The 26,508-nt window shown below is 39.4% G+C and overlaps 1 protein-coding gene across 2 annotated transcripts in view; it reads right to left on the bottom strand.

Annotated features, from left to right (window-relative positions):
- The window catches only part of TMEM168 (transmembrane protein 168), a 50,415-nt gene extending 24,184 nt beyond the window's left edge, over positions 1–26,231 (bottom strand). The window contains exons 1-2 of one of the 2 annotated variants that reach the window (XM_065939898.1): positions 26,008–26,231; positions 20,701–21,954 (exon numbers count right to left, since the gene is read on the bottom strand). In XM_065939898.1, coding sequence (XP_065795970.1) covers positions 20,701–21,828 — 1,128 coding nt within the window. In that variant the 5' untranslated portion in view covers positions 21,829–21,954; positions 26,008–26,231. Of the gene's footprint in view, positions 1–20,700; positions 21,955–25,499; positions 25,518–26,007 lie in introns of those variants that run through there. The other variant, XM_065939899.1, reaches the window with a different exon arrangement.
- Positions 26,232–26,508: the final 277 nt, after the last annotated feature.

The raw sequence follows: 26,508 nt of genomic DNA, 5'->3' as shown, positions 1-26,508 counted from the left end.
TGGAGACAGTGCAAGACAGGAGAGCCTGGCATGCTGCAGTCCATGGAGTTGCAAAGAGTCGGACATGACTTAGTGACTGAACAACAACATGACCAACAGGGCATTAATTTCCAAAATAAACATGCTCTTGGATTGGAAGAATTAATATCGTTAAAATGACAATACTACCCAAAGCAATCTATAGATTTAAGACAATCCCCATCAAATTACCCATGACATTTTTTCATACAATGGGAACAAAGAATCTGAAAATTTACATGGAAACACACAAGACCCAGAAATACTAGAGCAATCCTTGACTGGGGAGAGAGGGGAAGCAGGAGGTATAAGTCCCAGATTTCAGATAATACTACAAAGGCACAGTAAATGAAACGGTGCAGTACTGGTACAAAACCAGTCATGTGGATCAATGGAACAGATTAGAGAGTCCAGAAATAAACTTGTACACCTATGGTTGATTATTCTTTGACAAAGGATGCAAGAATATAAAACAAGAAAAAGTCTCTTCAGTAAGTGGCACTGGGAAAGTTGGACAGCTGCATGTAAATCAATGCAATTAGAATACACCATCACACCATGCACAAAAGTAATCTCAAAATGGCTTAAAGATTTAAACATAACACATGATACCATAAAATTCCTTAGGAAAAAAACATAGGCAAAACATTCTCTGACATAAAACGTACCAATATTTTCTTAGGTCAGCCTCCCAAAGCAAGAGAAATAAAAACAAAAATAGACAAATGGGACCTAACCCCAAGCTTTTGCACAGCAAAGGAAGCCATTAAAAAAAATAAATAAATGAAAAGACAACCTACAGAACGGGAGAAAATATTTGCAAATGATGCACCAGACAAGGGCTATTTAATCTCTAAAATACACAATAAAAATTGCAAACCAATAAAAAAATGGGCAGAACTCAACAGACATTTCTCCAAAGAAGACAAACAGATGACCCATAGGCACATTAAAAGATGCTCAACATCACTAATTATTAGAGAAATAAAAAATTAAAACTATAATGAGGTACTGGTACCACCTCATATCAGTCAGAATGGCTAGCATTAGAAAGTCTACCAATAACGAATGTGAGAGGATGTGGGAAAAGGGAACCCTCCTACTCTGCAGGTGAGAATGTATACTGGTGCCCCTACTATGGAAAACAGTGTAGAGGTTCCTCAGAAAACTAATATTACCATATGATCCAGACATCTCACACCTGGGCATACACCCAGACAAAAATATAATTCAAAAAGATACATGACCCCTTATGTTCATAGCACCACTCATAATAGCCAAAACATGGGAATGATCTCAATGTCACTGACCGATGGACTGATAAAGATGTATACATACTTACACACACAATGGGGTACTACTACTCAGCTATAAAAAAGAATGAAATAATGCCATTTGCAGTAACATTGGTGCAAGTAGAGCTATCACACTGAGTGACATAGTCAGAAAGAGAAAGACCATATATCACTTACACGTGGCATCTAAAATATGGCACAAATGAACCTATCTACAAAACAGAAACAGACTCACAGACATACAGAATAGCTTTGTAGTTGCCCAGGGAGAGGTGAGTGGGAGAGGAGAGAAGGACAGGAAGTTTGGGATTAGCAGATGTAAACTCTTAAAACAGAGGAAGTATAAACAATAACATCCTACTGTATAGCACAGGGAATTGTATTCAACATCTTGTGATAAACAATAATGGAAAAGAATGTTTTAAAAAGAATGTCTGTACATGTATAACTGAGTGATGTTGCTAAAAATCATGACACTGTAAATCAACTATACTTCAATTAAACAAAATTAAATTGATTTTTTAAAAAGATAACACTCACAGATAAAAGTTAACAACAGATTGCAAATGCGTCCAAAGGGCCAAAATAAATTTAGGATGTTTTATCCACTTGCCACATTCAGAAAGTTTCAATTTCACTGGCGTGCAACCCTTTATACTATAGCCTCAACCTGAGAGTCATTTGTGATTTTGGAGTACACCTTATATTTTAAACAACTTCCTGTAACAAATTACTTGACCAAAACTAGTAAGTATTCATCTTCCTTTGCTTCTACAAACCACCCTAAGCTCACTATCAAACATGAAGACATGGTCCAAATTTCAAAGCAGATATAAGTTGAGAACAATAGCAAACCAGTAAACAACTTTAAGTAATATCCTTTCAATAAAAGTAGTTACTAATTATTCTCTATTCATCTGGGCTTTCAGGTTATGGTCAAAAGATTCAATATCTTTATATCCTAAAAATTTCTCACTTAATAGGAACAAAATCTATTTATTCAATTGGAATTTCATTTTTTAAAACATGGCATTTACATAAGACATATGACTGCTGTTTGGTAGAAATATTTTTTTACAAGTCACATTAAGTAAGCCAGGTTTGGGAAATGTTATATATACAAGTCTAATTAAGAAACAAAATATAAAATGTATGCTACAAAACAACATGTAAACAGAGATAATGTTCTTCAATTTAAGATACCCATATTTAAGAAACAATAAGCAACTTTCAGTATTCCTGCCAGGAAAATCCCATGGACAGAGGAGCCTGGTGGGCTACAGTCCCTGGGGTCACAAAGGGGTCACACGACTGAAGCAACTGAGTGTGGAAGCACAGCAGGCACCTCCAAACTCTGCTTAGCTTAGAAACTTTGAGAACATCAGAAAGCTACTTAACAGTTTTTTTTTTTTTAATGCTACTTAACAGTTTTAAAGCAGGGATTTCTTTATGTAGAGGCAATAGGGTGTAGTGGAAAGGACTCAAGGTTTGGAGTTAAGACTTTGGTTCATTCCTAACTTTCCATCTGTGTGTACATGAACAAATTAATTAAGCCTTTCAGTCTGAATATATAAAAGAGGGATATTTTATGAGCTTATTCCACAGATCAGAAATAGGTGAAATACGTCTAGCACAGTAAAATGGTAGCTGTAATTTAAAATTTTTTAATTGCAATGAGATCTTTGTGAGCAAAACAGAAATTTAAATGACAATAACCTTTTCAACTAAATTGACTATTGCTATTTAGCAGACTGAGTTAAGGCCCCAGTAGATACGTTAGCAAAAAAAAATTTGTTTTGAGTAACTGCAAGAGATGTCAAAAATAGAAATTTTTGTAGACCACAATCTTGAGAAAGGCAAAACACGGGTATGGGAGTCAAACTTGGACAGTGTGTTGAATCTTACTTCTCCCAATGGGTAAAACAGAAGTTACATTAAATTATCTGCTCATTTTTAACTCTAAAGATACATGGAACTAAGTAAAGTGGTTGAGTGTGAAAGCTGTGAAGGCAGATTGCCTGGATTTCCTAGTCTCTAAGCATGTTTCTTCTCTACAAAATGGGAATAATAATGATATCTATCTCAGATGTTCTCTCTTGCCATCTTCTGCTTGACCATGTCCAATTTACCCTTATTCACGGACCTAACAGTTCAGGTTCCTGTCTTAGGAATCAGTGAACTAAAGTGGGTGGGAATGGGGGAATTTAATTCAGATGAGAAGAAATGGAACTGCCCTCATAGTCAACAGAAGAGTTGAAAATGCAGTATTTGGGTGCAATCTCAAAAATGATAGAATAATCTGAGTTTGTTTTCAAGGCAAACCATTCAACATCACAGTAATCCAAATCTATCCCCAACCACTAATGCCAAAGAAGCCTATTGAATGGTTCTATGAAGACTTCAAGACCTTCTAGAACTAACACCAAAGAAAGATGTCCTTTTTATCACTGGGGATTGGAATGCAAAAGTGGAAAGTCAAGAGATACCTGAAGTAACAGGAAAGTTTATTTGAGTACAAAATGAAGCAGGGGAAAGGTTAAGAGTATTGCCAAGAGAACACACTGGTCATAGCAAACACCCTCTTTCAACAACACAAGAGAAGACTCTACACATGGACATCACCAGATGGTCAATACAGAAATCAGACTGATTACATTCTTTGCAGTTGGAGATTGAAAAGTTCTATACAGTCGGCAAAATCAAGACCCGGAGTTGACTGTGCCTCAGATCATGAGCTGCTTATTCCAAAACTCAGACTTAAATTGAAGAAAGTAGGGAAAACCACTAGGCTGTTCAGGTATGACCTAAATCAAATCCCTTGATTATACAGTGGAAGTAACAAACAGATTCAAGGGATTAGATCTGATATACAGAGTGCCTGAAGAACTATGAATGGACAGAGCTTAGTAAATTTGCACAGGAGGTGGTGACCAAAACAACCCCCAAGAAAAAGAAATGTAACAAAGTAAAATGGTTGTCTGAGGCCTTACAAATAACTGACAAGAGAAGAGAAAGAAAAAGGAAAGATATACCAAACTGAATACACAGTTCCAAAGAATAGCAAGGAGAGATAAGAAAGCCTTCTTAAGTGAACAACGCAAAGAATAAAGGAAAAAAAATAGAGTGGGAAAGACTAGAGATTGCTTTAAGAAAATTAAGAGATACCAAGAGGGAACATTTCATGCAAAGACTGGCACAATAAAGGACAGAAATGGTATGGACCTAACAGAAGCAGAAGAGATTAAGAAGGTGCACAATTTCACAAAAGAACTATACAAAAAAGGTCTTAATGACCCATATAACCATGATGGTTTGGTCACTCACCTAGAGACAGACATCCTGGAGTGTAAAGTGGGCCTTAAGAAGCATTACTACTAACAAAAGCTAGTGGAATACTGTACAGAGAAAACTCTAAAGACACTATCAGAAAATTACTTGAACTAATCTGTGAATCTAGTAAAGTTGCAGGATACAAAATCAATTCACAGAAATCACTTGCATTCCTATATACTAACAATGAAGAATCAGAAAGAGAAATTAAGGAATCAATCCCACTTACCACTGCAACTGAAAGAATAAAATATCTAGGCATAAACCCTACCTAAGGAGACAAAAGAGCTATATACAGAAAACTATAGGACACTGATCAAAGAAGTCAAAGACGACATAACCAGGTGGAGAGATATACCATGCTCCTGGGTTGGAAAAATCAATATTGTGAAAATGACTGCAAACCCTATCAAATTACCAATGGCATTTTTCACAGAACTAGAACAAAAAATTTCATAATTTGTATGGAAATGCAAAAGACCCCAAGTAGCCAAAGCAATCTGGAGAAAGAACAGAGCTGGAGCAATCAACTTACCTGATTTCAAACTATACTACAAAGTTACAGTCATCAAGACAGTATGGTACTGACACAAAAACAAAAGTATAGACCAATGGAATGAGACAGAAGCCCAGAGATAACCCACACACGTATGGGCACCTGATCTTTGAGAAAGGAGGGAAGAATATACACTGGGAAAAAAGTCTCTTCAATAAGTGGTGCTGGAAGAACTGGACAACTATGTGCAAAAGAATGAAATCAGAATACTGCCTGAAACCATACACAAAGATAAACTCAAAACAGACTAAAGACCTACAATGTAAGACCAGAAACTATACAACTCTTAGAAGAAGACACAGGCAGAACACTGTATGACATAAACCATAGCAAGATACTTTGTGACTCACCTCCTAGAATAATGGAAATAAAAACAAAAATAAATACATGGGCCTAATTAAACTTAAATGTTTTTGCACAGGAAAGGAAACTATAAATGAGGTGAAAAGACAACCCTCAGAATGGGAGAAAATAATAGCAAATGAAACAACTGACAAAGGATTAATTTCCAAAATACACAAGCAGCTCATACAACTCAATACTAGAAAAACACACAACACAATCAAAAAGTGGGCAAAAGACCTAGACAGACATTTCTCCAAAGAAGACATACAGATGGCCAATAAGCACATGAAGAGATGCTCAACATCACTTATTAAAGAAATGCAAATCAAAACTACAATAAGGTATCACCTCACACCAGAGAGAATGGCTGTAATAAAAAAAATCCACAAGCAACAGTCTGGAGAGTGTTTGGAGAAAAGGGAATCCACCTACACTGCTGGTGGGAATGTAAAATGACATAGCCACTATGGAAGACAGGATGGAGATTCCTTAAAAAAACAAACAAACAAACAAAAAACTAGGAATAAAACCACCGTATGACCCAGCAATACCATTTCTAGGCATATACCCTGAAGAAACCAAAACTGAAAAAGATACGTGTACCCCAATGTTCACTGTAGCACTATTTACAACAGCCATGACATGGAGGCAACCTAGATGTCCGCAAACAGATGAATGGATAAATGGTATACAAGTGGATATATGGTATACACACACACACATACACACACACACACACACACACTGGACTACTACTCAGCCATAAAAATAAACACATTTGAGTCAGTTCTAATGAAGTGGATTAACCTAGAGCCTATTATACAGAATGAAGTCAGAAAAAAAATATCGTATATTAACACACATATATGGAATCTAGAAGAATGGTAGTGATAATGTTCACAGAGCAGCAGTGGAGACACAGACATAGAGAACACACTTGTGAACAGGGTGGGGGAGAAGAGGGAGAGGGTGAGATAAACGGAGAGAGTAGCATGGATGCATGTACACTAACATTCGTAAATAGAGCGCTAGTGGGAACTTGCTGCATGACTCAGGGAACTCAACCTGGGGCTCTCTAATAGCCCAGATGGGTGGGAATGGGCGGGAGGTGGAGGGAGTATGCAAAAGAGAGGGGATACATGTACACCTATGGTTTACTCATGTTGATGTATGACAGAAATCAAACCAATACTGCAAAACAATCATCAATTAAAAATAAATATTTTTTAAGTCAGTGGAGATGATGGGATTGAAGCTGAGCTATTTCAAATCCTGTGAAAGCGCTGCACTCAATATGCCAGCAAAACTGGAAAACTCAGCAGTGGCCACAGGACTGGAAAAAGTCAGTTTTCATTCCAATCCCAAAGAAAGGCAATCCCAAAGATTGCTCAAACTACTGCACAATTGTGCTCATCTCCATGCCAGTAAGGTTATGCTCAATATTCTGTAAGCTAGGCTTCAGCAGAATGTGAACCAAGAACTTTCAGATGTACAAGATGGATTTAGTAAAGGCAGAGGTATCAGATCAAATTGCCAACATCCACTGGATCACAGAAAAAGCAAGAGAATTCCAGAAAAACTTCTACTTCTGTTTCACTGACTATGTTAAAGCTTTTGACTGTGTGGATCATAACAAACTGGGATATTCTTAAAGAGATGGGAATACCAGAGCTCCTTATTTGCCTCCTGAGAAACCTGTATGCAGGTCAGGAAGGAACAGTTAGAATCAGACATAGAACAACACACTGGTTCAAAATTGGGAAAGGAGTATGACAAGGCTGTGAATTGTCACCCTGCTTATTTAATTTCTATGCAGAATACATCATGCAAAAATGCAGGGCTGGGTGAATCACAAGCTGGAATCAAGACTGCTGCTGCTGCTAAGTCGCTTCAGTTATGTCCAACTGTGTGACACCATAGACAGCAGCCCACCAGGCTCCCCTGTCCCTGGGTTTCTCCAGGCAAGAACACTGGAGTGGGCTTCCATTTCCTTCTCTAATGCATGAAAGTGAAAAGTGAAAGTGAAGTTGCTTAGTCATGTCCGATGCTTCGCGACCCCATGGACTGCAGCCTACCAGGCTCCTCCATCCATGGGATTTTCCAGGCAAGAGTACTGGAGTGGGTTGCCATTGCCTTCTCCGGGAATCAAGACTGCTGGGAGAAAAATCAACAACCTCACATATGTAGATGATACCACTTTACTGGCAGAAAGTGAAGAGGAACTAAAGAGCTTCTTGATAAAAGTGAAAGAGGAGAGTGAAAAAGTTGGCTTGAAACTCAACATACAAAGAACTAAGATTGTGGCATCCAATCCCATCACAGCATGGCAAATATGAACAGATGGGGAAAAATTGAAAGCAGTAACAGACTATATTTTCTTGGGCTCCAAAATCACTGTGGATGGTGACTGCAGTCATGAAATTTTTGATGCTTGCTCCTTGGAAGGAATGCTATGACAAACATAGGCAATATTAAAAAGCAGAAACATCACTTTGTCATCAAAGTCCGTATATTCAAAGCTACAGTTTTTCTAGCAGTCATGTACAGATGTGAGAGTTGGACACATCTATACATGAAAAAAGGCTGAGTGCTAAAGAACTAATGCTTTTCATTCCTGAAGAATTAATGCTTGTGGTGCTGCACAAAACTCTTGAGAGTCTCTTGGACTGCCAAGGAAATCAAACCAGTCAATCCTAAAAGAAATCAACCCTGAAAATTCATTGGAAGGACTGATGCTGAAGCTGAAGCTTCAATACTTTGGCCACTTGATGTGAAGATCCAAATTATCAGAAAAGACACTGATGCTGGGAAAGACTGAAGGCCAAAGGAACAGGTGGCAGCTGCGGGTAAGATATTCAGACAGCGTGACTGACTCAGTGAACGGGGATGTACGCAAACTCTGGGAGACAGTGCAGGACAGGGGAGCCTGTGCAGTTCCTGGTGTCACAAAGCGTCACATCCGGCTTAGCAACTGAACAACAACTATCATAAAGTAGCATGAGGATTAAATACACTCAAAGTACAGAGAACAGTGGATAGCACATGAAAAAAAAATAAACAGTTAATAAATAAGTCTTATTATTAAAATTTCTCTAGTCATTATTTTAATTTCTAAAAGCTGGAAAAATCACAATAAAGGACATATTCATGTTCTTATTTCATGAATAAAATTATACTCAGATTATTGCTATTGTTTTAGGAAATAAAAGCATCTATTCCTGTTTCATAGTGTTCTGCAGAACAGATAAAACATCAAATTAAGAGTATAAGTTTAAGCTAAAAAAAGAGTTAGTGACCCTCTAATTGAGACCTAAATATCTCAAAATTTTAGGAAGAGAAATGAGACAAAACAAAAAATTGTGAAACATAAACTTCTAGTTTTGGAAACAAATTTGAAAACTCTCTGCTCCCTGTGCCAAGTGAAATGATATGGCTGTCTAGCCATCTTGCTAGAATTGAAACTGTGCTGCATCAGTGGATTCCCTCCCTTCCTAGGGTGTGAAACTGATCTTGTTACATCTCTCAAACCCAGTGATTACTAGAGCTTCCCCTGCAGAGAAATTAACTGTGATTATGGTTTTTCTGGTTTGGGTCAAAGGGCTCCTCCAAAAAGTTGCCTCAAAACACCAAGGACTCTGCAAATGACAGTGGGTGGCAAGGAAAGGCATATAAAATCTCATGTGAAAGATTTCAGAGAAAATCGCTAAACAAAACAGCAGGCCATGGGGAATATGCTTCCTTGGGAATCTGGACACTTTCCTCCCTTTTTATCCTTATGTGAATTGACAAGTATTGATTTTAGAAAAACCTATGGCTGAGAAATAAAACTATCATCAAATGGCTATAGTACTGTTAAGTATTAATACTTCTTAATGACTTATTTAAGGAAAAAAGTACAAAAGTAGAACACAAATAGCACATTCAATGAACATAAGATGAACTGCAGGAAACAATAGCTGTAATGTTGCATTTTAAAACTGCAATGAGATTATGAACAAAACACAACAGAGGTTAATGGTAAAATTCCACCTTTGAATGTAATGACTTGGAATGATATTACTATCTTCATTCTGAAAATGTTTCATTATTCAGTAAAGCTAACAAAAAATAAAGTTATCCATGTGGGGTTAGTCAGAGATTCTATTCAAATGAGGTCAAAGGTTCCTCACATATGATATCAAAACATAATCCATAAAAGAAAAAAATGATAAATTAAGACTAGCAAAATTAAGAACTTCTGCTCTTCAAAAAACAAGAAAGAAGGTCAAACACTGGGAGCAAATATTTGCAAGTCAAATATCTAATAAGGGACTTATATCTCAACACATTAAGAAAACAAACAACCCAATTTTAAAAGTAGCCAAGAGATCTGAAATTTTCATGAAAAGCAATCACATGAAAAGATACTTAACATCATTAGCTACTAGGGAAATAAAAAAGAAAACCACAATGAGTTACCACTACATACCTTTCAGAATGGTTCAAAAACAAAAACGAAGAGATAAATCCCATATACTGCAAGTGAGAACACAAAATGGTACGGCAACTTTGGAAAACAGTTTGACATTTTCTTATAAAGTTATACATGACTCGTATGTTTATCATACAACCCACACAGGTAAAATAAAAACCTATATTAACAAAAAACCCTGTCTGAATGTTTACAGCAGCTCTACTTAAAAATACTAAAAACTAATTTCAGTGTCCCTCAATTGAGTGTGAGACTTCCACATAATGGAATACTGCTCAGCCATAATAAGGGATAAACTGATATAAAACAACAATATAGCTAAATCTCATATGAATTATGCTAAGTGAAAGAAGCCAGACTCAAACAGACATGTACTATATGATTTCATAGACATAAAACAGTTCCCTTGCCAAGTACTGAAGGGTGGAGAAGGACTTACTAGAGAGAGGCAGGAGGGAATTTTGGGGTGATGGAACTGCTCCATATTTTGATTGTACTGGTCATAAAACTATGTGCACTTGTCAAAATCACAGAATTGTACACGAAAAAGGGTGAATATTACTCTATGCAAATTTTCCTTATTAAAAAATATTTGCTATTAAGTTGGATAAAAATAAAATAACCCCAAACTACTGACATGCAAAGAACCTTAAAATGAGAGAAAAATGGCTAAGTCCATTTGGGGAATTAAGTCAAAATTGTGCTCCACTGGATTAGTCTCATGTTTATGTCTGTTTGGTTTTCCTATTCTGGTAGTAAAATGAGATAGAGATAGATTTGACTGTCTAAAAATACAAAATCTATTCAAAAATGTTGTGTTAATAACAAATGCCCACTGGGTGATCAACTCAATAAAATCGATAACTCTAAATTCCAATCTGCTCCCTTCATTCTGTCAACAATTTCCTAACATTGACTATCCACTGTCAGAACACTCATCTCTACATTTCATCAGCTTATTTCAAATTCTCCTTAAGTTTTACTTTTAAACAAGATCTGTTTTTCCCTTGATACTTCTATCAGTCATATCCTTACCACAGCAATTTTTCTGTCACCTTAGTCCAGGTCTGTATCTCTTGATCCTAGCTAGTCTTCCAGATTTTAGTGTTACCTCTGCTTTCACTGATCCTACCTGTGGCTGACTAACTGATCTACTCTAACGACTTCAGTTTCTCATTTTTACCTGGCCTGCCCCCACTCAATCAGTGGAACTGTTTTTCAGTGGAAATCCATCCACTGAAGGATATTTTAATGGGACAGAGGGGAAAATTAATTTTACACATTAGTATTACTCTCACAGAAATATGAAAAAATGGGTTTAGATTATATTATTAAAAAGCTTCCCTGGTGGTTCAGACAGTAAAGAATTCGCCTGCAATGGGGGAAACCTGGGTTGGGAAGATACCCCAGAGAAGCGAAAGACATACCCACTACAGGATTCTAACCTGGAGAATTCCGTGGACAGAGGAGCCTGGCATAATACAGTTCATGGGGCCACAGAGTCGGACACGATGGAGTGACTTTTAACTTAATTAGTATCTATATCACTTAGGAACGTCAAGCAAAAGCAGCTTGAGAAAAATCTAATTGAAAGAAGAGCGGCGAGCAGCTGAGAGGAGATACTCCACGTCCAAGGTCAGGAGCAGAAGCCGTGAGGAGATACCCCATGTCCAAGGTAAGAGAAACACCAGTAAGACAGTAGACACTGAGAGAGGGCATCAGAGGCAGACAGACTGAGACCAGGACCACAGATAACTAGCCAATCTGATCACAGGACCACAGTCCTGTCTAACTCAATGAAACTAAACAATGCCGTGTGGGGCCACCCAAGATGGCTGGGTCATGGTGGAGAGTTCTGACAAAATGTGGTCCACTGGAGAAGGGAATGCCAAACTACTTCAGTATTCTTGCCTTGAGAACCCCATGAACAGTATGAAAAGGCAAAAAGATAGGACACTGAAAGAGCAACTCCCCAGGTCGGTAGGTGCCCAAAATGCTACTGGAGATCAGTGGAGAAATAACTCCAGAAAGAATGAAGGGACGGAGCCAAAGCAAAAACAATACCCAGTTGTGGATGTGACTGGTGATAGAAGCAAGATCCAGTGCTGTAAAGAGCAATATTGCATAGGAACCTGGAATGTTAGGTCCATGAATCAAGGCAAATTGGTCAAACAGGAGATGGCAAGAGTGAATGTTGACATTCTAGGAATCAGCGAACTAAAATGGACTGGAATGGGTGGTTTAACTCAGATGACCATTATATCTACTACCATAGGCAGGAATCCCTTAGAAGAAATGGGGTGTAGCCATTATAGTCAACAAAAGAGTCCGAAATGCAGTACCTGGATGCAATCTCAAAAACAACAGAATGATCTCTGTTCGTTTCCAAGGCAAACCATTCAATATCATGGTAATCCAAGTCTATGCCATGACCAGTAACTCTGAAGAAGCTGAAGTTGAACGGTCCTATGAAGACCTGCAAGACCTGCTAGAACTAACACCCAAAAAAGATGTGCTTTTCATTATAGGGAACTGGAATGTAAAAGTAGGAAGTCAAGAAACACCCGGAGTAACAGGCAAATTTGGCCTTGGAGTACGGAATGAAGCAGGGCAAAGGCTAATAGAGTTTTGCCAAGAAACACACTGGTCATAGGAAACACCTTCTTCCAACAACACAAGAGAAGACTCTACACATGGACATCACCAGATAGCCAACACTGAAATCAGATTGATTATCTTCTTTGCAGCCAAAGATGGAGAAGCTCTATACAGTCAGCAAAAAAAAGACTGGGAGCTGACTGTGGCTCAGATCATGAACTCCTTATTGCCAAATTCAGACTTAAACTGAAGAAGGTAGGGAAAACTACTAGACCATTCAGGTATGACCTAAATCAAATCCCTTATGATTATACATTGGAATTGAGAAACAGATTTAGCGGACAAGATCTGATAGACAGAGTGCCTGATGGACTATGGATGGAGGTTCGTGACACTGTACAGGAGACAGGGAGCAAGACCATCCCCAAGAAAAAGAAATGCAAAAAAGCAAAATGGCTGTCTGAGGCCTTACAAATAGCTGAGAAAAGAAGAGAAGCGAAAAGCAAAGGAGAAATGGAAAGATATACCCATTTAAATGCAGAGTTCCAAAGAATAGCAAGGAGAGATAAGAAAGCCCTCCTCGGTGATCAGTGCAAAGAAACAGAAGAAAATAACAGAATGGGAAAGACTAAAGATCTCTTCAGGAAAATCAGAGATACCAAGGGAATATTTCATGCAAAGATGGGCACAATAAAGGACGTATGGATCTAACAGAAGCAGAAGATATTTAAGAGGTGCCAAGAATACACAGAAGAACTGTACAAAAAAGATCTTCACGACCCAGATAATCACAATGTTGTGATCATTCACCTAGAGTCAGACATCCTGGAATGTGAAGTCAAGTGGGCTTTAGCAAGCATCACTATGAACAAAGCTAGTGGAGGTGATGGAATTCCAGTTAACCTATTTCAAATCCTGAAAGATGATGCTGTGAAAGTGCTGCATTCAATATGCCAGCAAATTTGGAAAACTCAGTAGTGGTGACAGGACTGGAAAAGGTCAGTTTTCATTCCAATCCCTAAGAAAGGCAATGAGAAAGAATGCTCAAACTACCGCACAATTGCACTCATCTTACACGCTAGCAAAGTAATGCTCAAAATTCTCCACGCCAGGCTTCAGCAATACATGAACCGTGAACTTCCAGATGTTCAAGCTGGCTTTAGAAAAGACAGAGGAACAAGAGATCAAATTGCCAACATCCGCTGGATCGTCGACAAAGCAACAGAGTTCCAGAAGAACATCTATTTCTGCTTTACTGACTATGCCAAAGCCTTTGACTGTGTGGATCACAATAAACTGTGAAAAATTCTGAAAGAGATGGGAATACCAGACCACCTGACTGGCCTCTTGAGAAACCTGTATGCAGGTCAGGAAGCAACAGTTAGAACTGGACATGGAACAACAGACTGGTTCCAAATAGGAAAAGGAGTATGTCAAGGCTGTATACTGTTACCCTGCTTATTTAACTTATATGCAGAGTACATCATGAGAAACACAGGGCTGGAGGAAGCACAAGCTGGAATCAAGATTGCCGGGAGAAATATCAATAAGCTCAGATATGCAGATGACACCACCCTTATGGCAGAAAGTGAAGAACTAAAGAGCCTCTTGATGAAAGTGAAAGAGCAGAGTGAAAAAGTTGACTTAATGCTCAACATGAAGAAAACTAAGATCATGGCATCTGGCCCCATCATTTCATGGCAAATAGATGAGGATACAGTGGAAACTGTTGGCTGACTTTATTTTTTTGGGCTCCAAAATCACTGAAGATGGTGACTGCAGCCATGAAATTAAAGACGCTTACTCCTTGGAAGGAAAGTTATGACCAACCTAGATAGCATATTAAAAAGACAGACATGACTTTGCCAACAAAGGTCCACCTATTCAAGGCTATGGTTTTTCCAGCAGTCATGTATGGATGTGAGAGCTGGACTATAAAGAAAGCTGAGAGCCGAAGAATTGATGCTTTTGAACTATGGTGTTGGAGAAGATTCTTGAGAGTCCCTTGGAAAGCAAGGAGGATCCAACCAGTCCACCCTAGAGGAGATCAGTCCTGGGTGTTCACTGGAAGGACTGATGTTGAAGCTGAGACTCCAATATTTGGCCACAGGATGCGAAGAGCTGACTCATTTGAAAAGACCCTGATGCTGGGAAAGATTCAGGTCAGGAGGAGAAGTGGATGAGAGAGGATGAGATGGTTGGATGGCACCACCGACTAGATGGACATGTTTTGTGTAAACTCCTAGAGTTGGTGATGGACAGGGAGGCCTGGTGTGTTGCAGTCCATGGGGTCACCAAGAGTTGGACATGACTGAGCGACTGAACTGAATTGAAAGAATTTAAGATAATCTCATAGAATATTGGGTAGAGCACAAAAGATTAAAGTTAAATTTAAAACGTTAATTGCATCTCACTGTTCTCCACAGTAGCTATGCCAATTTACATTCCATCAATGGTGTAAGACGTTTCCCTTTTTCCACACCCTTGGCAGTATTTATTATTGTAGACTTAATGATGATAGTCTAAAAAAACTGAAAAGAGAACTATCATATGATTCAGAAATCCCACTCCTGGAGATAAATCTGGAGAAAATCATAACTTGATAAGATATATGTACCCCAATGTTCACCACAGCACTATTTACACTAAACACGACATGGAACCAACCTAGATGTCCATCGACAGATGAATGGATAAAGAAAATATGGCACATATATACAATGGAATACTACTCAGCCATAAAAAGAAATTGAATAATGCCGCTTGCAGCAACATGGATGGACACAGAGATGATCACATTAAGGGAAGAAATCAGAGAAAGACAAATATGGTATCACTTATATGTGTAATCTTAAAAAGTTATGGAATGAACTCATTTACAAGACAGAAACAGACTCACAGACCTAGGAAACAAACTAATGGTTACCAAAGGGGAAAGGGAGGGAGGGAGGGATCAGTGAGGAATCTGGGAGTACATAAACCAGTACAGAAAAAACAGTTAAACAACAAGGACCTACTATATAGCATAGGGAACTATAGTCAGAATTTTGTAATAACCTATGTGAGAAAAGAATCTGAAAAAGATTATATGTGTGTGTGTGTGTATAAACTGAATAACTTTGCAGTACACCTGAAACTAACAACACTGTAAATCAACTATACTTCAATTTAAAAAAGTTAACTGCATCAAAAACACAATGCCTGCATGACGGCAGAAGTTATCAAATAGCAACTAAGGCATACACTACCCGATAGAGGACTTCCTGGTGGTCCAGTGGTGGAGGGTCTGCCCGTCAGTGCAGGAGACACACTCCGACCCCTCAACTGGGAGGGTTCCACATGCCAGAGGGCCACTAAGCCAGCGCACCATAACTGCTGAAACCCACATGCCCTAGAACCCATTCTCTGCGACAACAGAAGCCACCGCAATGAGGAGCCAGTACACGGCAACTAGAGAAAGGCCATGCATAGCAAGTAAGACCCAGCGCAGCCAAAAGGAATAAATACCAATTTTGATAGATACATATTAGTCTTGAATAGCTAAATTAATACCTTGCTACTCAATGGGTTTACTTCTATCTGCATCACTTTTAAGATTTTTAGGTGGTCTGCAGAGTTTTAGGCTCTCCTCCCAAATTACTTAATTCTAGTCTTTAGAATTTTAACAAGATCTCCATATGATTCCTATGTATATCAAAATTTGAGAAGCACTGGCCTAAAACAAGAGTTGGCAAATTCTGTAAAAAGCTAGATAATGTTACATTTTGCAAGCTATTAGGTCTGTTTTTTAACTATTCAACTATGCTGCTTACCAAGACACATAAGAAAGTATAATAAAAGATGTATATACACCTCAAAAAAACAGAGCCCCAAAATACCTAAGGCAAGAAAATGACAATATTGAGAAACACACAATCTAGTAATTTAACAGAGATTTTCAGTATCACTCTCTCAGAATGAAACAGAAAATCAGCAAAGACATAAATACATGACCACCACCACCAACCAACTTAACCTAGCTGATATTTATAGAATGCTTCAATCAACAACAGCAGCAACTTATTCTTCTTAATTAAACATGATGTATTCTCCAGAAGGGCGCTTCCCTGATGGCTCAGCGGGTAAAGAATCTGCCAGCAATGCAGGAGACAAAGGAGATGTGGGTTTGATCTCTGGGCTGGGAAGAGCCCCTGAAGAAGGAAAGGGCAACCCCACTCAAGTATTGCTGCCTGGGAAATTCCCACGGACACAGAGCAGGGTGGGCTACAGTCCATGGGGTTCCAAGAGTCAGACCTAACTTAGCGACTAAGCACACACACACATTCTCCAGAATATAACACATGATAGACTACAAAACAAGTTTTAGCAAAACACTAAAATCATAGAAACTATGTTCTCCAGTCACCTGGACTTATATTAGAAATCAATAATAGAAAAAATCAGTCCTGGGTGTTCACTGAAAGGACTGATGTTGAAGCTGAAACTCCAATACTTTGGCCACCTGATACAAACAGCTGACTCATTTGAAAAGACCCTGATGCTGGGAAAGATTGAGGGCAGGAAGAGAAGGGGATGACAGAGGATAAGATAGTTGGATGGCATCACCGACTCAATGGACATGGGTTTGGGTGGAATCTGGGAGTTGGTGATGGACAGGAAGGCCTGATGTGCTGCGGTTCATGGGGTTGCAAAGAGTCGGACACGACTGAGTGACTGAACTGAATAGAAAAAATGTTGGAAATCTCCCAAAGATTACAGTATCACACAACAAACTTTTAACTTCAACAAAGATCAAAGAAGAAATTTCAAGGAAAATTAGAAAATATCTTGTGAGACAGCATAGTACTGCTTTAAGTATGGGATATATAGAAAAATGGAACAAAGAGAGCTCAGAAACTGTTTTTGGACAAAGGTGCCAAGGCAATTCAACAAAAGAAAGGATAGTCTCTTCAGCAAATGGTGCTGGAGCAATTACAAAGCCAAAGAGGGATGGGATGGGGAGGGAGGTGTGAGGGGGATTCACGATGGGGAACACATGTACACCCATGGAGGATTCAACTCAATGTGTGGCAAAACCAATACAATATTGTAAAGTAAAATAATAAATAAATTTAAAAAAAAAGAAAAAAAAAATTCCTCGCCTCATACAATAACAAAACTTAACTCAAAATGGATCATACAACCTAAATGTAAAAGCTAAAATGATAAAACTAAAGAAAACTATAGGAGAAAAATCTTTGTGACCCAGGCCTGAGTAACATTTCCTTAGATATGATCCCAAAACTGCAGTACATAAAAGAAAAAGTTGACAAATTGGATTCATAAAGTTAAAAGTTTGCACTCTTCAAAAGATATCATTTAAAAAAGAGAAAAAGACCTCCCTGGTGCACACTGCTAAGAGTCGACCTGGGAATCACTACAGAGGACACAGGCTCAATCCCTCATCGGGAAGAGCCCACACGGCACGGAGCTGCTGAGCCCGAGCACCACAGCTGCTGAGCCTGCGCTCCGGAGCCCACGAGCCACAGCTACTGAGCCTGTGCACCTAGAGCCTGCGCTCCGGAGCCCACGAGACCCAGCTACTGAGCCTGTGCGCCGGAGCCCACGAGCCCCAGCCTGAGCCTGTGCGCCTAGAGCCTGCGCTCCGGAGCCCACGAGCCCCAGCTCCTGAGCCTGCGCTCCGGAGCCCACGAGCCCCAGCTCCTGAGCCTGTGCGCTGGAGCCCACGAGCCCCAGCTACTGAGCCTGCGCTCCAGAGCCCACGAGCCCCAGCTACTGAGCCTGTGCGCCTAGAGCCTGCGCTCCGCAGTAAGACAGGCCACCGCAATGAGGGGCCCAAGCACCACAATGAAGGGTGGCCCCCACTCATCACAACTGAGAAAGTCCATGCAAAGCAATAAAGACAAAGTAACAAAGACCCATTGCAGCCAAATAGAAAAAAAATTAATTAATTAAAATTTTTAAAAAAGAGATAAGCCACATAGGAGGAGAAAAGTGAAAGGGAAGTCATTCAGTCATGTCCGACTCTGCAACCCCATGGACTGTAGCCTACCAGGCTCCTCTGTCCATGGGATTTTCCCGGCAAGAGTACTGGAGTGGGTTGCCATTTCCTTCTTCAGGGATCTTCCTGACCCATTTCAAAATCATGTACCTGATAAAAGGCTTCTAGTAAGAATATTTTAAAAACCCTTAAAATTTAATCATAAGACACAAAACCCAATTTAGATCAAAAAAAGATTTAAACGGATACGTCAGCAAAGGTAAATGAATGACTAACACACACATTAAAAGATACTCGACATCATCAGTCATTAGAGACGGTTTAAATGCATTTAAATTTGATTAAATGCAAATTAAAACCACAATAAGTAACCATTCCACATCTACATTGAGGGGCATTCTCAAGTTGATCAACTTTAAGAAAGGAGAATAGAAGGTAAGAATCTGGAAACTGATTGTCTTAAAATTATCTTTGCTGACATACTCAATGGAAAGCTTCTATACACCTCCAGTAGTACACATACCATGTTTAAGACCACTTGTATAAGAAAAGAAGAATTTAGTGACTTAACAAAATATTTGGTTAACAGGATTTGATGATCTGGAAAGGTGTCAAAAACTAACGAGGCTGATTTGGAAATGAAAAAAAAGTAGGGGTGGGAAAGGAGCAAGGACAAAGAAGAGGAAGTGAAGGGAGAACTCTTGGTAGAGTTCTCACCCATCAGCATCGTTCTGATAGTCCCGAGCACTGGCAAACAGTTGTTTGTTTTTTAAATCATCTGATTGACTCCCACACAGGTTCTGTGCCCTAGCCCGCAATGACTAATAAAATGCACCATGCCCAGCCAAGTCTCCACATCTTCTCTTCAAACATTCTTATCTAGAAATCACTCCGTTGCTACTAGCTAGTGCAAAGCAGAGAAATGCACCAAGCAAAATTCACCTTCATTTTTGCCCTACATCCCAACCTGATGTACTCAAATTATAGCATTTTTCAAAGTGTTATAATAATTACTGGTTTACATGCCTGCCTCTTCTGCCTCCCATTAGAGACTGCCTTCTTTAATGACAGAGGAAATTTTCATCCATCTTGAGATCTTCAGCCTCAGTATGCTATGGGATTTTCCAGGCAAGAATACTGGAGTGGGTTGCCATTTCCTTCTCCAGCGACCTGTTATATAGAACAGTCAATAAATGTTCAGAGAACGGAAGGCTGATATAAACTACAGATATAAATTCTAACCATTTAATTTGAATGTCTTTGTCTACAAAAGATTTTTTTTAAACATATTGTAGGCAAATGTATTGTAAAACTAATTTTTCCTTTCTTAGGAGAGGCTCTAATCTGAAGTTAAGAATTTGATATGGGGACTTCCCTGGTGGTCCAGGGGCTGAGGCTCTGTGCTCCCTCCCAATGCAGGCAGCCTGGGTTCGATCCCTGATCAGAAAACTAGATCCCGCATGCCGCAACCAAGAGTCCAAACACCACAACTAAAGATTCTGCATGTCTCAATGAAGACTGAAGATCCAACATGCCACAACTAAGATCCAGTGCAGCCAGATAAATAAAAAAATCCTTTAAAAAAAAGAATGATATGTTGTTATATATCTAATCAACTTCTATATAAAACCTTTAGGGAAATGAGGAGACCAATGGGCTAGACAGAAGCTAGGCAACCTCGTTCTGGCTAGTACCAGTGACTCTGGATATGTTTTCTGACTCTGGGTTTCCTCATGTGTAAAGTGAAAAAATTAAAGAACAATCTCTAAACATGCTTCAAATGTTAATATTCTAAGAGTCTTTAACCCATGAAGTGTTTCATTAATCAACAGTCAGAAGATAGGAGGCATATCACATGCTGAGTATTCCTAATATTTTCATACCTCTTGCTAGAAAGCAAATGAAATTATCCTGTCAATATTCATTCAGTACTCAATTCCAGAAAAAAAACTAATAAGTGCCCCACCCTTGACATCTACTTCTGAAATTATGAGCTTGACCTTTTGGTTCTAATAATTCAACTCTTGAAGCAAACATTTAATCACATATCATAGGCATTGACATAATAAACAAACTGTAAGCTTACCTGCCAGGAAACTGCTCCCAAAATTGCTGTTGCAAGAAGACTGAAAAAAACTAACTGCTCTGAAATTAAGCAAAAATGACGCATCCCTTTGGATGCCATGATTCTGTCAAGGCTATTGTTATCTACTCTGTGGGTAAAACACACCTTATGGCAGTCATTTAGTTTGGTATGGAATCCCCAAAGAGTTAAAAGAAAAATAATATGGCAAATCATCCAGAAAATTCCAAAAATGGAAAAGCCTGGTATTACAAAATACCAGAGATGAGTGTCTCTAAGTTTAAATGCTGAAAGAATGAAAAATGTAAGCTCGATCATCCCAGTGAAAACAACTGAAAGTCTTCTGCAAATTCTTCCACGGTACAAAAAGGGTTTCCACCTTTCAGTCACTGAAAGTCCACTAAAATAAATGTCAAGGAAAGGATCGGTTATCAGGCAAATAAAAAAACATGCAAAGGCAACTGGATTTTTGGGAGTTTCCAATGAAGAGAAAAACAGCAAGACTGCAAAAATAACTAAGTTTGGAATAGCTAGAAAAGACTTCATTCTCAGGTCGATAATCAGCATGGCCAAAGCTACAACAAGTAAAATGACACTCAGAGACTTTTCCACCAACATAGTTGTGCTGGCGATGGCAAATCCAACAAGTTCCAGAAATTCAACTGTGGTTAGTAAGGTGGGCCGATGACGGACATAACCAGAAATTCTCTCCACCAAAGAGCATAATATCCTTAATACTATGGAAGTTAGAAGCAAATATTTGGTTGATTCTTCTTTGACATCATTTTTAAAGGATGAATTATCAAGAAAACACAGGAGGCCAAGCAAGAATCCAAACCAAAGATTGGAGAGACTTAAACTTGCTGCTTCCATTGAAAAATAATAATAGAGTATGCTGGCAATTCCGAGAACAAAAAGACCAAGAATAAAAATGACCAAAATTAAGGAATTTGCTGTTTTTTCCCATCTTACATAAAGACCTAAGCATATAGCAACCAGTAAATTGATTCTGGCTAAATAGCCAAGGTAACGCACTGAAGAATGCATGTTCACTTCTCTGTTTACTTCTTCCAGTCTTGTCATTGCTAAATAGAGACAATGACTAAAGCAGTAACGCAGTGATTTACACATTAATCTGTCAATCTGGGCTTTCTCCCCACGTTTTGAAAATTAACTGCTTGTATTTCATCCAGCAAATCCAATGTATCTGTAACTCCTATTTCAGCACTTTCTCTGGTGGAATTTGTTTACAGTGATCTAAAAAGAAGAAAAAATATTTCACTGTTAATTTTATGTAATTTACCTTTCACATATATCTTTCTTATAAAAAATAATGACTAAGTGAGAAATAAACTTTGTTTGGATACCCAGTTTAAAATCTGACAATGGTAACTGTCTCTGGCTTAAAAACTCTTCAGTTTATCCAAACAAAACTGGAGATTTGTTCTACTTATCCTATGCTAGGACTGTATGACTAGGTCGACAGCAACAAAAATTTTTCCAGAGATGGTAAGGAATTCACCTAACCCATTTTTATTCCAACATCCAGTTTTTCAACAACGTGCAATGATGAGATATTCAACTCAGCTTAAATGTAGCAGATAGGTCTGGAATAGTGGAAAGCTAGTCAACTCAAACAAAATGAGAGATGTCATTATTACCTCTAATTTGAAAAGCACCAGTATCCAATAATAGCAACCATTACCACCTGCCTAAAATCCTCCGCATCTTTTTACCAGTTACTTCTAAAATGCTATAAAATCTTAGTCTCAACACTGTTTCACTAATAAACTTACTAGCAGTTTAACTGTATTAAAATTACTCAGTCACTAAAGTTGATCCATCACTCTCCCTGTACTTTTCCCTCCATTAAGTTACTTTGATGATCAAACATACAATCTCTGTAGCAAACCAATTCTGGACCTTTCTAGTCAAAACTGTAAAACTGAAATGCTGACCAATATTTATCATAAAGTAAATTTTAAAAACTATGATTTTACTTTTAGAAACTTACCACAACAATTATTTGTTAAAGGAGTCAGATAATTATTTCAATCTTAAGGACCCCTTCAGGTTGCACTTCAAACATGACACCATCAAGCAAAATGATTTAACTATCTACTAGATAATTCTTCAAATTTTCTAGTATGCTATTTCAGAAGAAATGATACATGCAAAGGTTTATGGTCACACTGAATATCCACTGAGAACTCAACAAGATTAAAAACTCAGAAAGTAACTACTCTGCAATCAGCTTATTTCTGCTTTCTAATAGCAGGACACTAAAAGAGACAAGAGAAATATGAGATAACCTGAATTAACCCTGAATTACCCGTACGACTGCAGAAGAATGACATTGGGTGACAACTTTAGGGTCTCTGGGAGGTTCAAATTACTATTACTAACTTACAAGTTCAACAAGTATATTTTTTACAGCTAAGTTTATTTAATTAACTAAGAATTATGATTTTCAATCATTCCTTAAGATACCACACACCACTACAGAAAATATCTTCCTTTGGTATATTTAGGTTTTATCTTTTTACTTAAGTATGAGAAACTGACACTATCTAGAATGCACTACATTTTAAAAAACATCACTTATACCTGCTATATAATCATTCAACAAACATGCTGGAATACACGTCCTCTAAGGGTTGATGGTACAGTCTGGGTTCAGATGACTGAACACTGTTGGAGGAAAAAAAAAATCACACACCAGACTAAATGGTTGCAACTCAACTCATGACACACTTCTGTGTTTCTCTAGTCAAACTCAGTCTCTGGGGCTAGGCAAGCCTCTCTCCTCTATTCTCAAATCTCTGACATCCACTTCTGACCAAATTCTTACTAGCTGACTTTGTCTCCAATGAAGTCATCAAAAGGGAGCTTACCTGAGTTTCCAACACCACAAACTCACCTATATCTACCATCTCCTGATTTAATAAAAGAAAGCTCTCTGCCCGATCGAAGGCTACATCTTTTAGCTGTACATGTGACTCTTCCGCATGGTCTCTTCCAGAACTTCACTCTCTCTCCTCTCTTCAAACTCCTACTACTCTTCTCTTATCCACTGGCGCTTAAAAATTTGCAAAGCTCTTTTAAAAAAATGATACCTATATATATATATATATATACACACACACACACACACACACATACAGAAGCAAACTAAAACTCAATAATCCCTATCTCCTCCTACAAGTTCAGTCATCTGTCCTCTCGACAGCCAGTATTTGATTGCTTTACTTCTCACACAACTAAACCACGGTTTCCACCACACAACAACAAACTGCTCTGCCAAGTTCTAAAATAACCTAAATTCCTAAATCCCGTAAGTACTTTACACTCATTATCTTGTACATTCATCAAACAACCTTTGACATTTTTTACTCCCTTCACCTTCTGAAACCTGCCCTTCCTTGAGCTTCCAAAGACCAGTCTTCAGAATTTCTTCCTAACTCACTGATCTCTCCTGTCTCCTTGCAGGTTCTTCATTCTGAATCTATCCTTTGGATGTTCAAACCCAAGCCTAGGCCCTTCTCTAGTATACACTTAAATGTGTATTAATATATATTAACCTACCTGACAGAAATGAAACCACTAGCTCTGTCCTGCACTGAGGTGAAGGCTTAGAAAAAAAAGTAAAGAAAAACACGTAAATAATAAAGTATAGCACACTCATAGCATGGAATATATGTAGTTACCCTGTTATGGGCCAAAATCAACATGGCAGAATATTATTTTTTTAAATGGCTAATTCACGGAAGTTTTTCCCCATTTTGGACTTCTTTAAAAGACAAACATGCTGAATCAAGAGAGTAAAACAACAAAGCAGTGCAATCCTTTTCACTGGGTCTGCCAGCACAAATGATTCAGTGGGAATTACTTGAGAGGCAGATAAAAAAGGAGCACAGAAGAGTCCACTGAATACAGGAAAAGTTAATAATTGTCAGGTCTGTTTTATAGCATCCTATATACTATTCTCACCCTCCTCTCTTTCACCACCTATATTTAATGGTCACCAAGTCCTGCCCACTCTTCTTCTTGGACACTTCTTAAATGTTTCTACTTCTTTCCCTCCTCAAGATCACAACCCCAATTTTGGTCACCATCATCTCATGGCTGAATGTCTCCCTGTATCCACTCTTGCCCTTCTCCAAGAAGTATACTTTTTAAAGCCAATACTTGTCAAATCACTCTGTTATGTAAAAGCCTCCAAAGGCTTCCCATCACTCTAAGCAACAAAGTCCAAACTCCTTAAAATGCCTTAGGAGGCTTTCCTCATTGGATGTGAGTAACTCTCCTCCTCATCTCTTACCATTCTTTGTATTCGAGCCACACGAATCTTTCAATTCTGAACTACACTAATGCTATTCCCTCTCCAGGTGTACTCCTTTCTCTCCTCCAGACCCCACCATAGGTCCTCACACCTGGCTCACTCCTCTTCAGATCTCAGCTTAAATCATTTCTGAGGGCAATCACCTTGACTCATTTATATGATCCACGTATTTTCTGTATAATAGGAAAAATATTGATCATCAACTGTTTAATATCTGCATTCCCCACTAGATCACAAGGTCCCTGAAAGTTTGTCTTCAAAACCGTACACCCAGGGTTTAGCAGAAAGTTTGACTCCAAGTAGATATTCAACAAATACCTGAAGAAATGAAGACTGATACAGAAGTAACTATATTTAATAACAATGTCAATCAGTTATAGGACGCATATTAATATACAAAGAGAATAAACAAGTTGTCTAATAACCCACAACTACGAAGTCACAGAGCTAAGGGAGATACCATGAATGTTTGGCTTGTTTCTCTCTCAGCCTTACTCCAGCCTTGCCTTAACTCACCCAAATTCCTCCAAACCAGCAAGTTCTCTTCTACGTCCTTCCAGGTAATGGCTCACTGAGCCCAAGAAACACCATCACATGCATCGTCTTCTGACTCAGAAACTACTTACGTCCAGTCTAGGGGAAGTGTCAAAAGCTTAAAGAATCTACAGAGCAGGCAGGCTCGGGGAATTCCGGTGCTTCGGTTCTATGAATTCATGAAAACAACTCTTTGGACCCATCCCACACGAGGAGAAAGGCACCTCGAATATTAAAGCCCTCAGCAATACGGCAGCAATAGGAATTCTTCTTCCATAATGCCTCCTCCTAGGAGGCCTTAGAAGCAGCCCGGCTGTTGGGGACCACAAGTGGGCACCCAGCTGAGTGGGGAACCGCTGGGGGATACGGAGAGACGCCCTGCCTTCCATCCTCCACCCCACACCATCAACTTCTCCCCAGGCAGGTATCCCTACCTCCTTCCCGCGAGGCCGGCCGGGCGGAGCTCGGGGCCCGCACCACGCCGAGCCCTGCGCGCTGTCCGCGCCTGGGTCTCGCCGCCCCGCCGGTGACCCCTTGTCCCGGACTCGGTCGCTGCTACGAATGCTCTCTCAGCCTTCGGAGTCGGCCCTTGGGCCAGCAGGGGAAAGGAAGGGCCCTTGCGGCTGAGCCTGCGACTCGGAGCGGGGACACAGTGCTCCAGGGGAGTCGAGGGCCCCACGCCACACGCACTAGCACAGGCCAGTCTCATCGGAAACTTTCTCCGTTACTGGCCCGGCTGCGGCCGCCATATTCCCGCCGGCGGACTCGCGACCGTACGGAACGCCGCCGGGGTCAAGCCGCGCGACGCGCTTCCTCCGCGAAACCCGGCCGCCGGCCCCTGGCCCCGCCCAAAGCCGCCGCACCGCCGCGGGCCCAGGTGCTCTCGCAGTGTGCGAACGCAAACGGCTCCACCTGGGGCACGAGCCGTCGCCTCG

The sequence above is a fragment of the Muntiacus reevesi genome, chromosome 6, assembly GCF_963930625.1.
Source record: "Muntiacus reevesi chromosome 6, mMunRee1.1, whole genome shotgun sequence".
In the NCBI taxonomy this organism is placed as follows: Eukaryota; Metazoa; Chordata; class Mammalia; order Artiodactyla; family Cervidae; genus Muntiacus; species Muntiacus reevesi.
The sequence above is the reverse complement of the archived record's forward strand: the minus strand, read 5'-3'. Positions and strand labels throughout refer to the sequence as shown.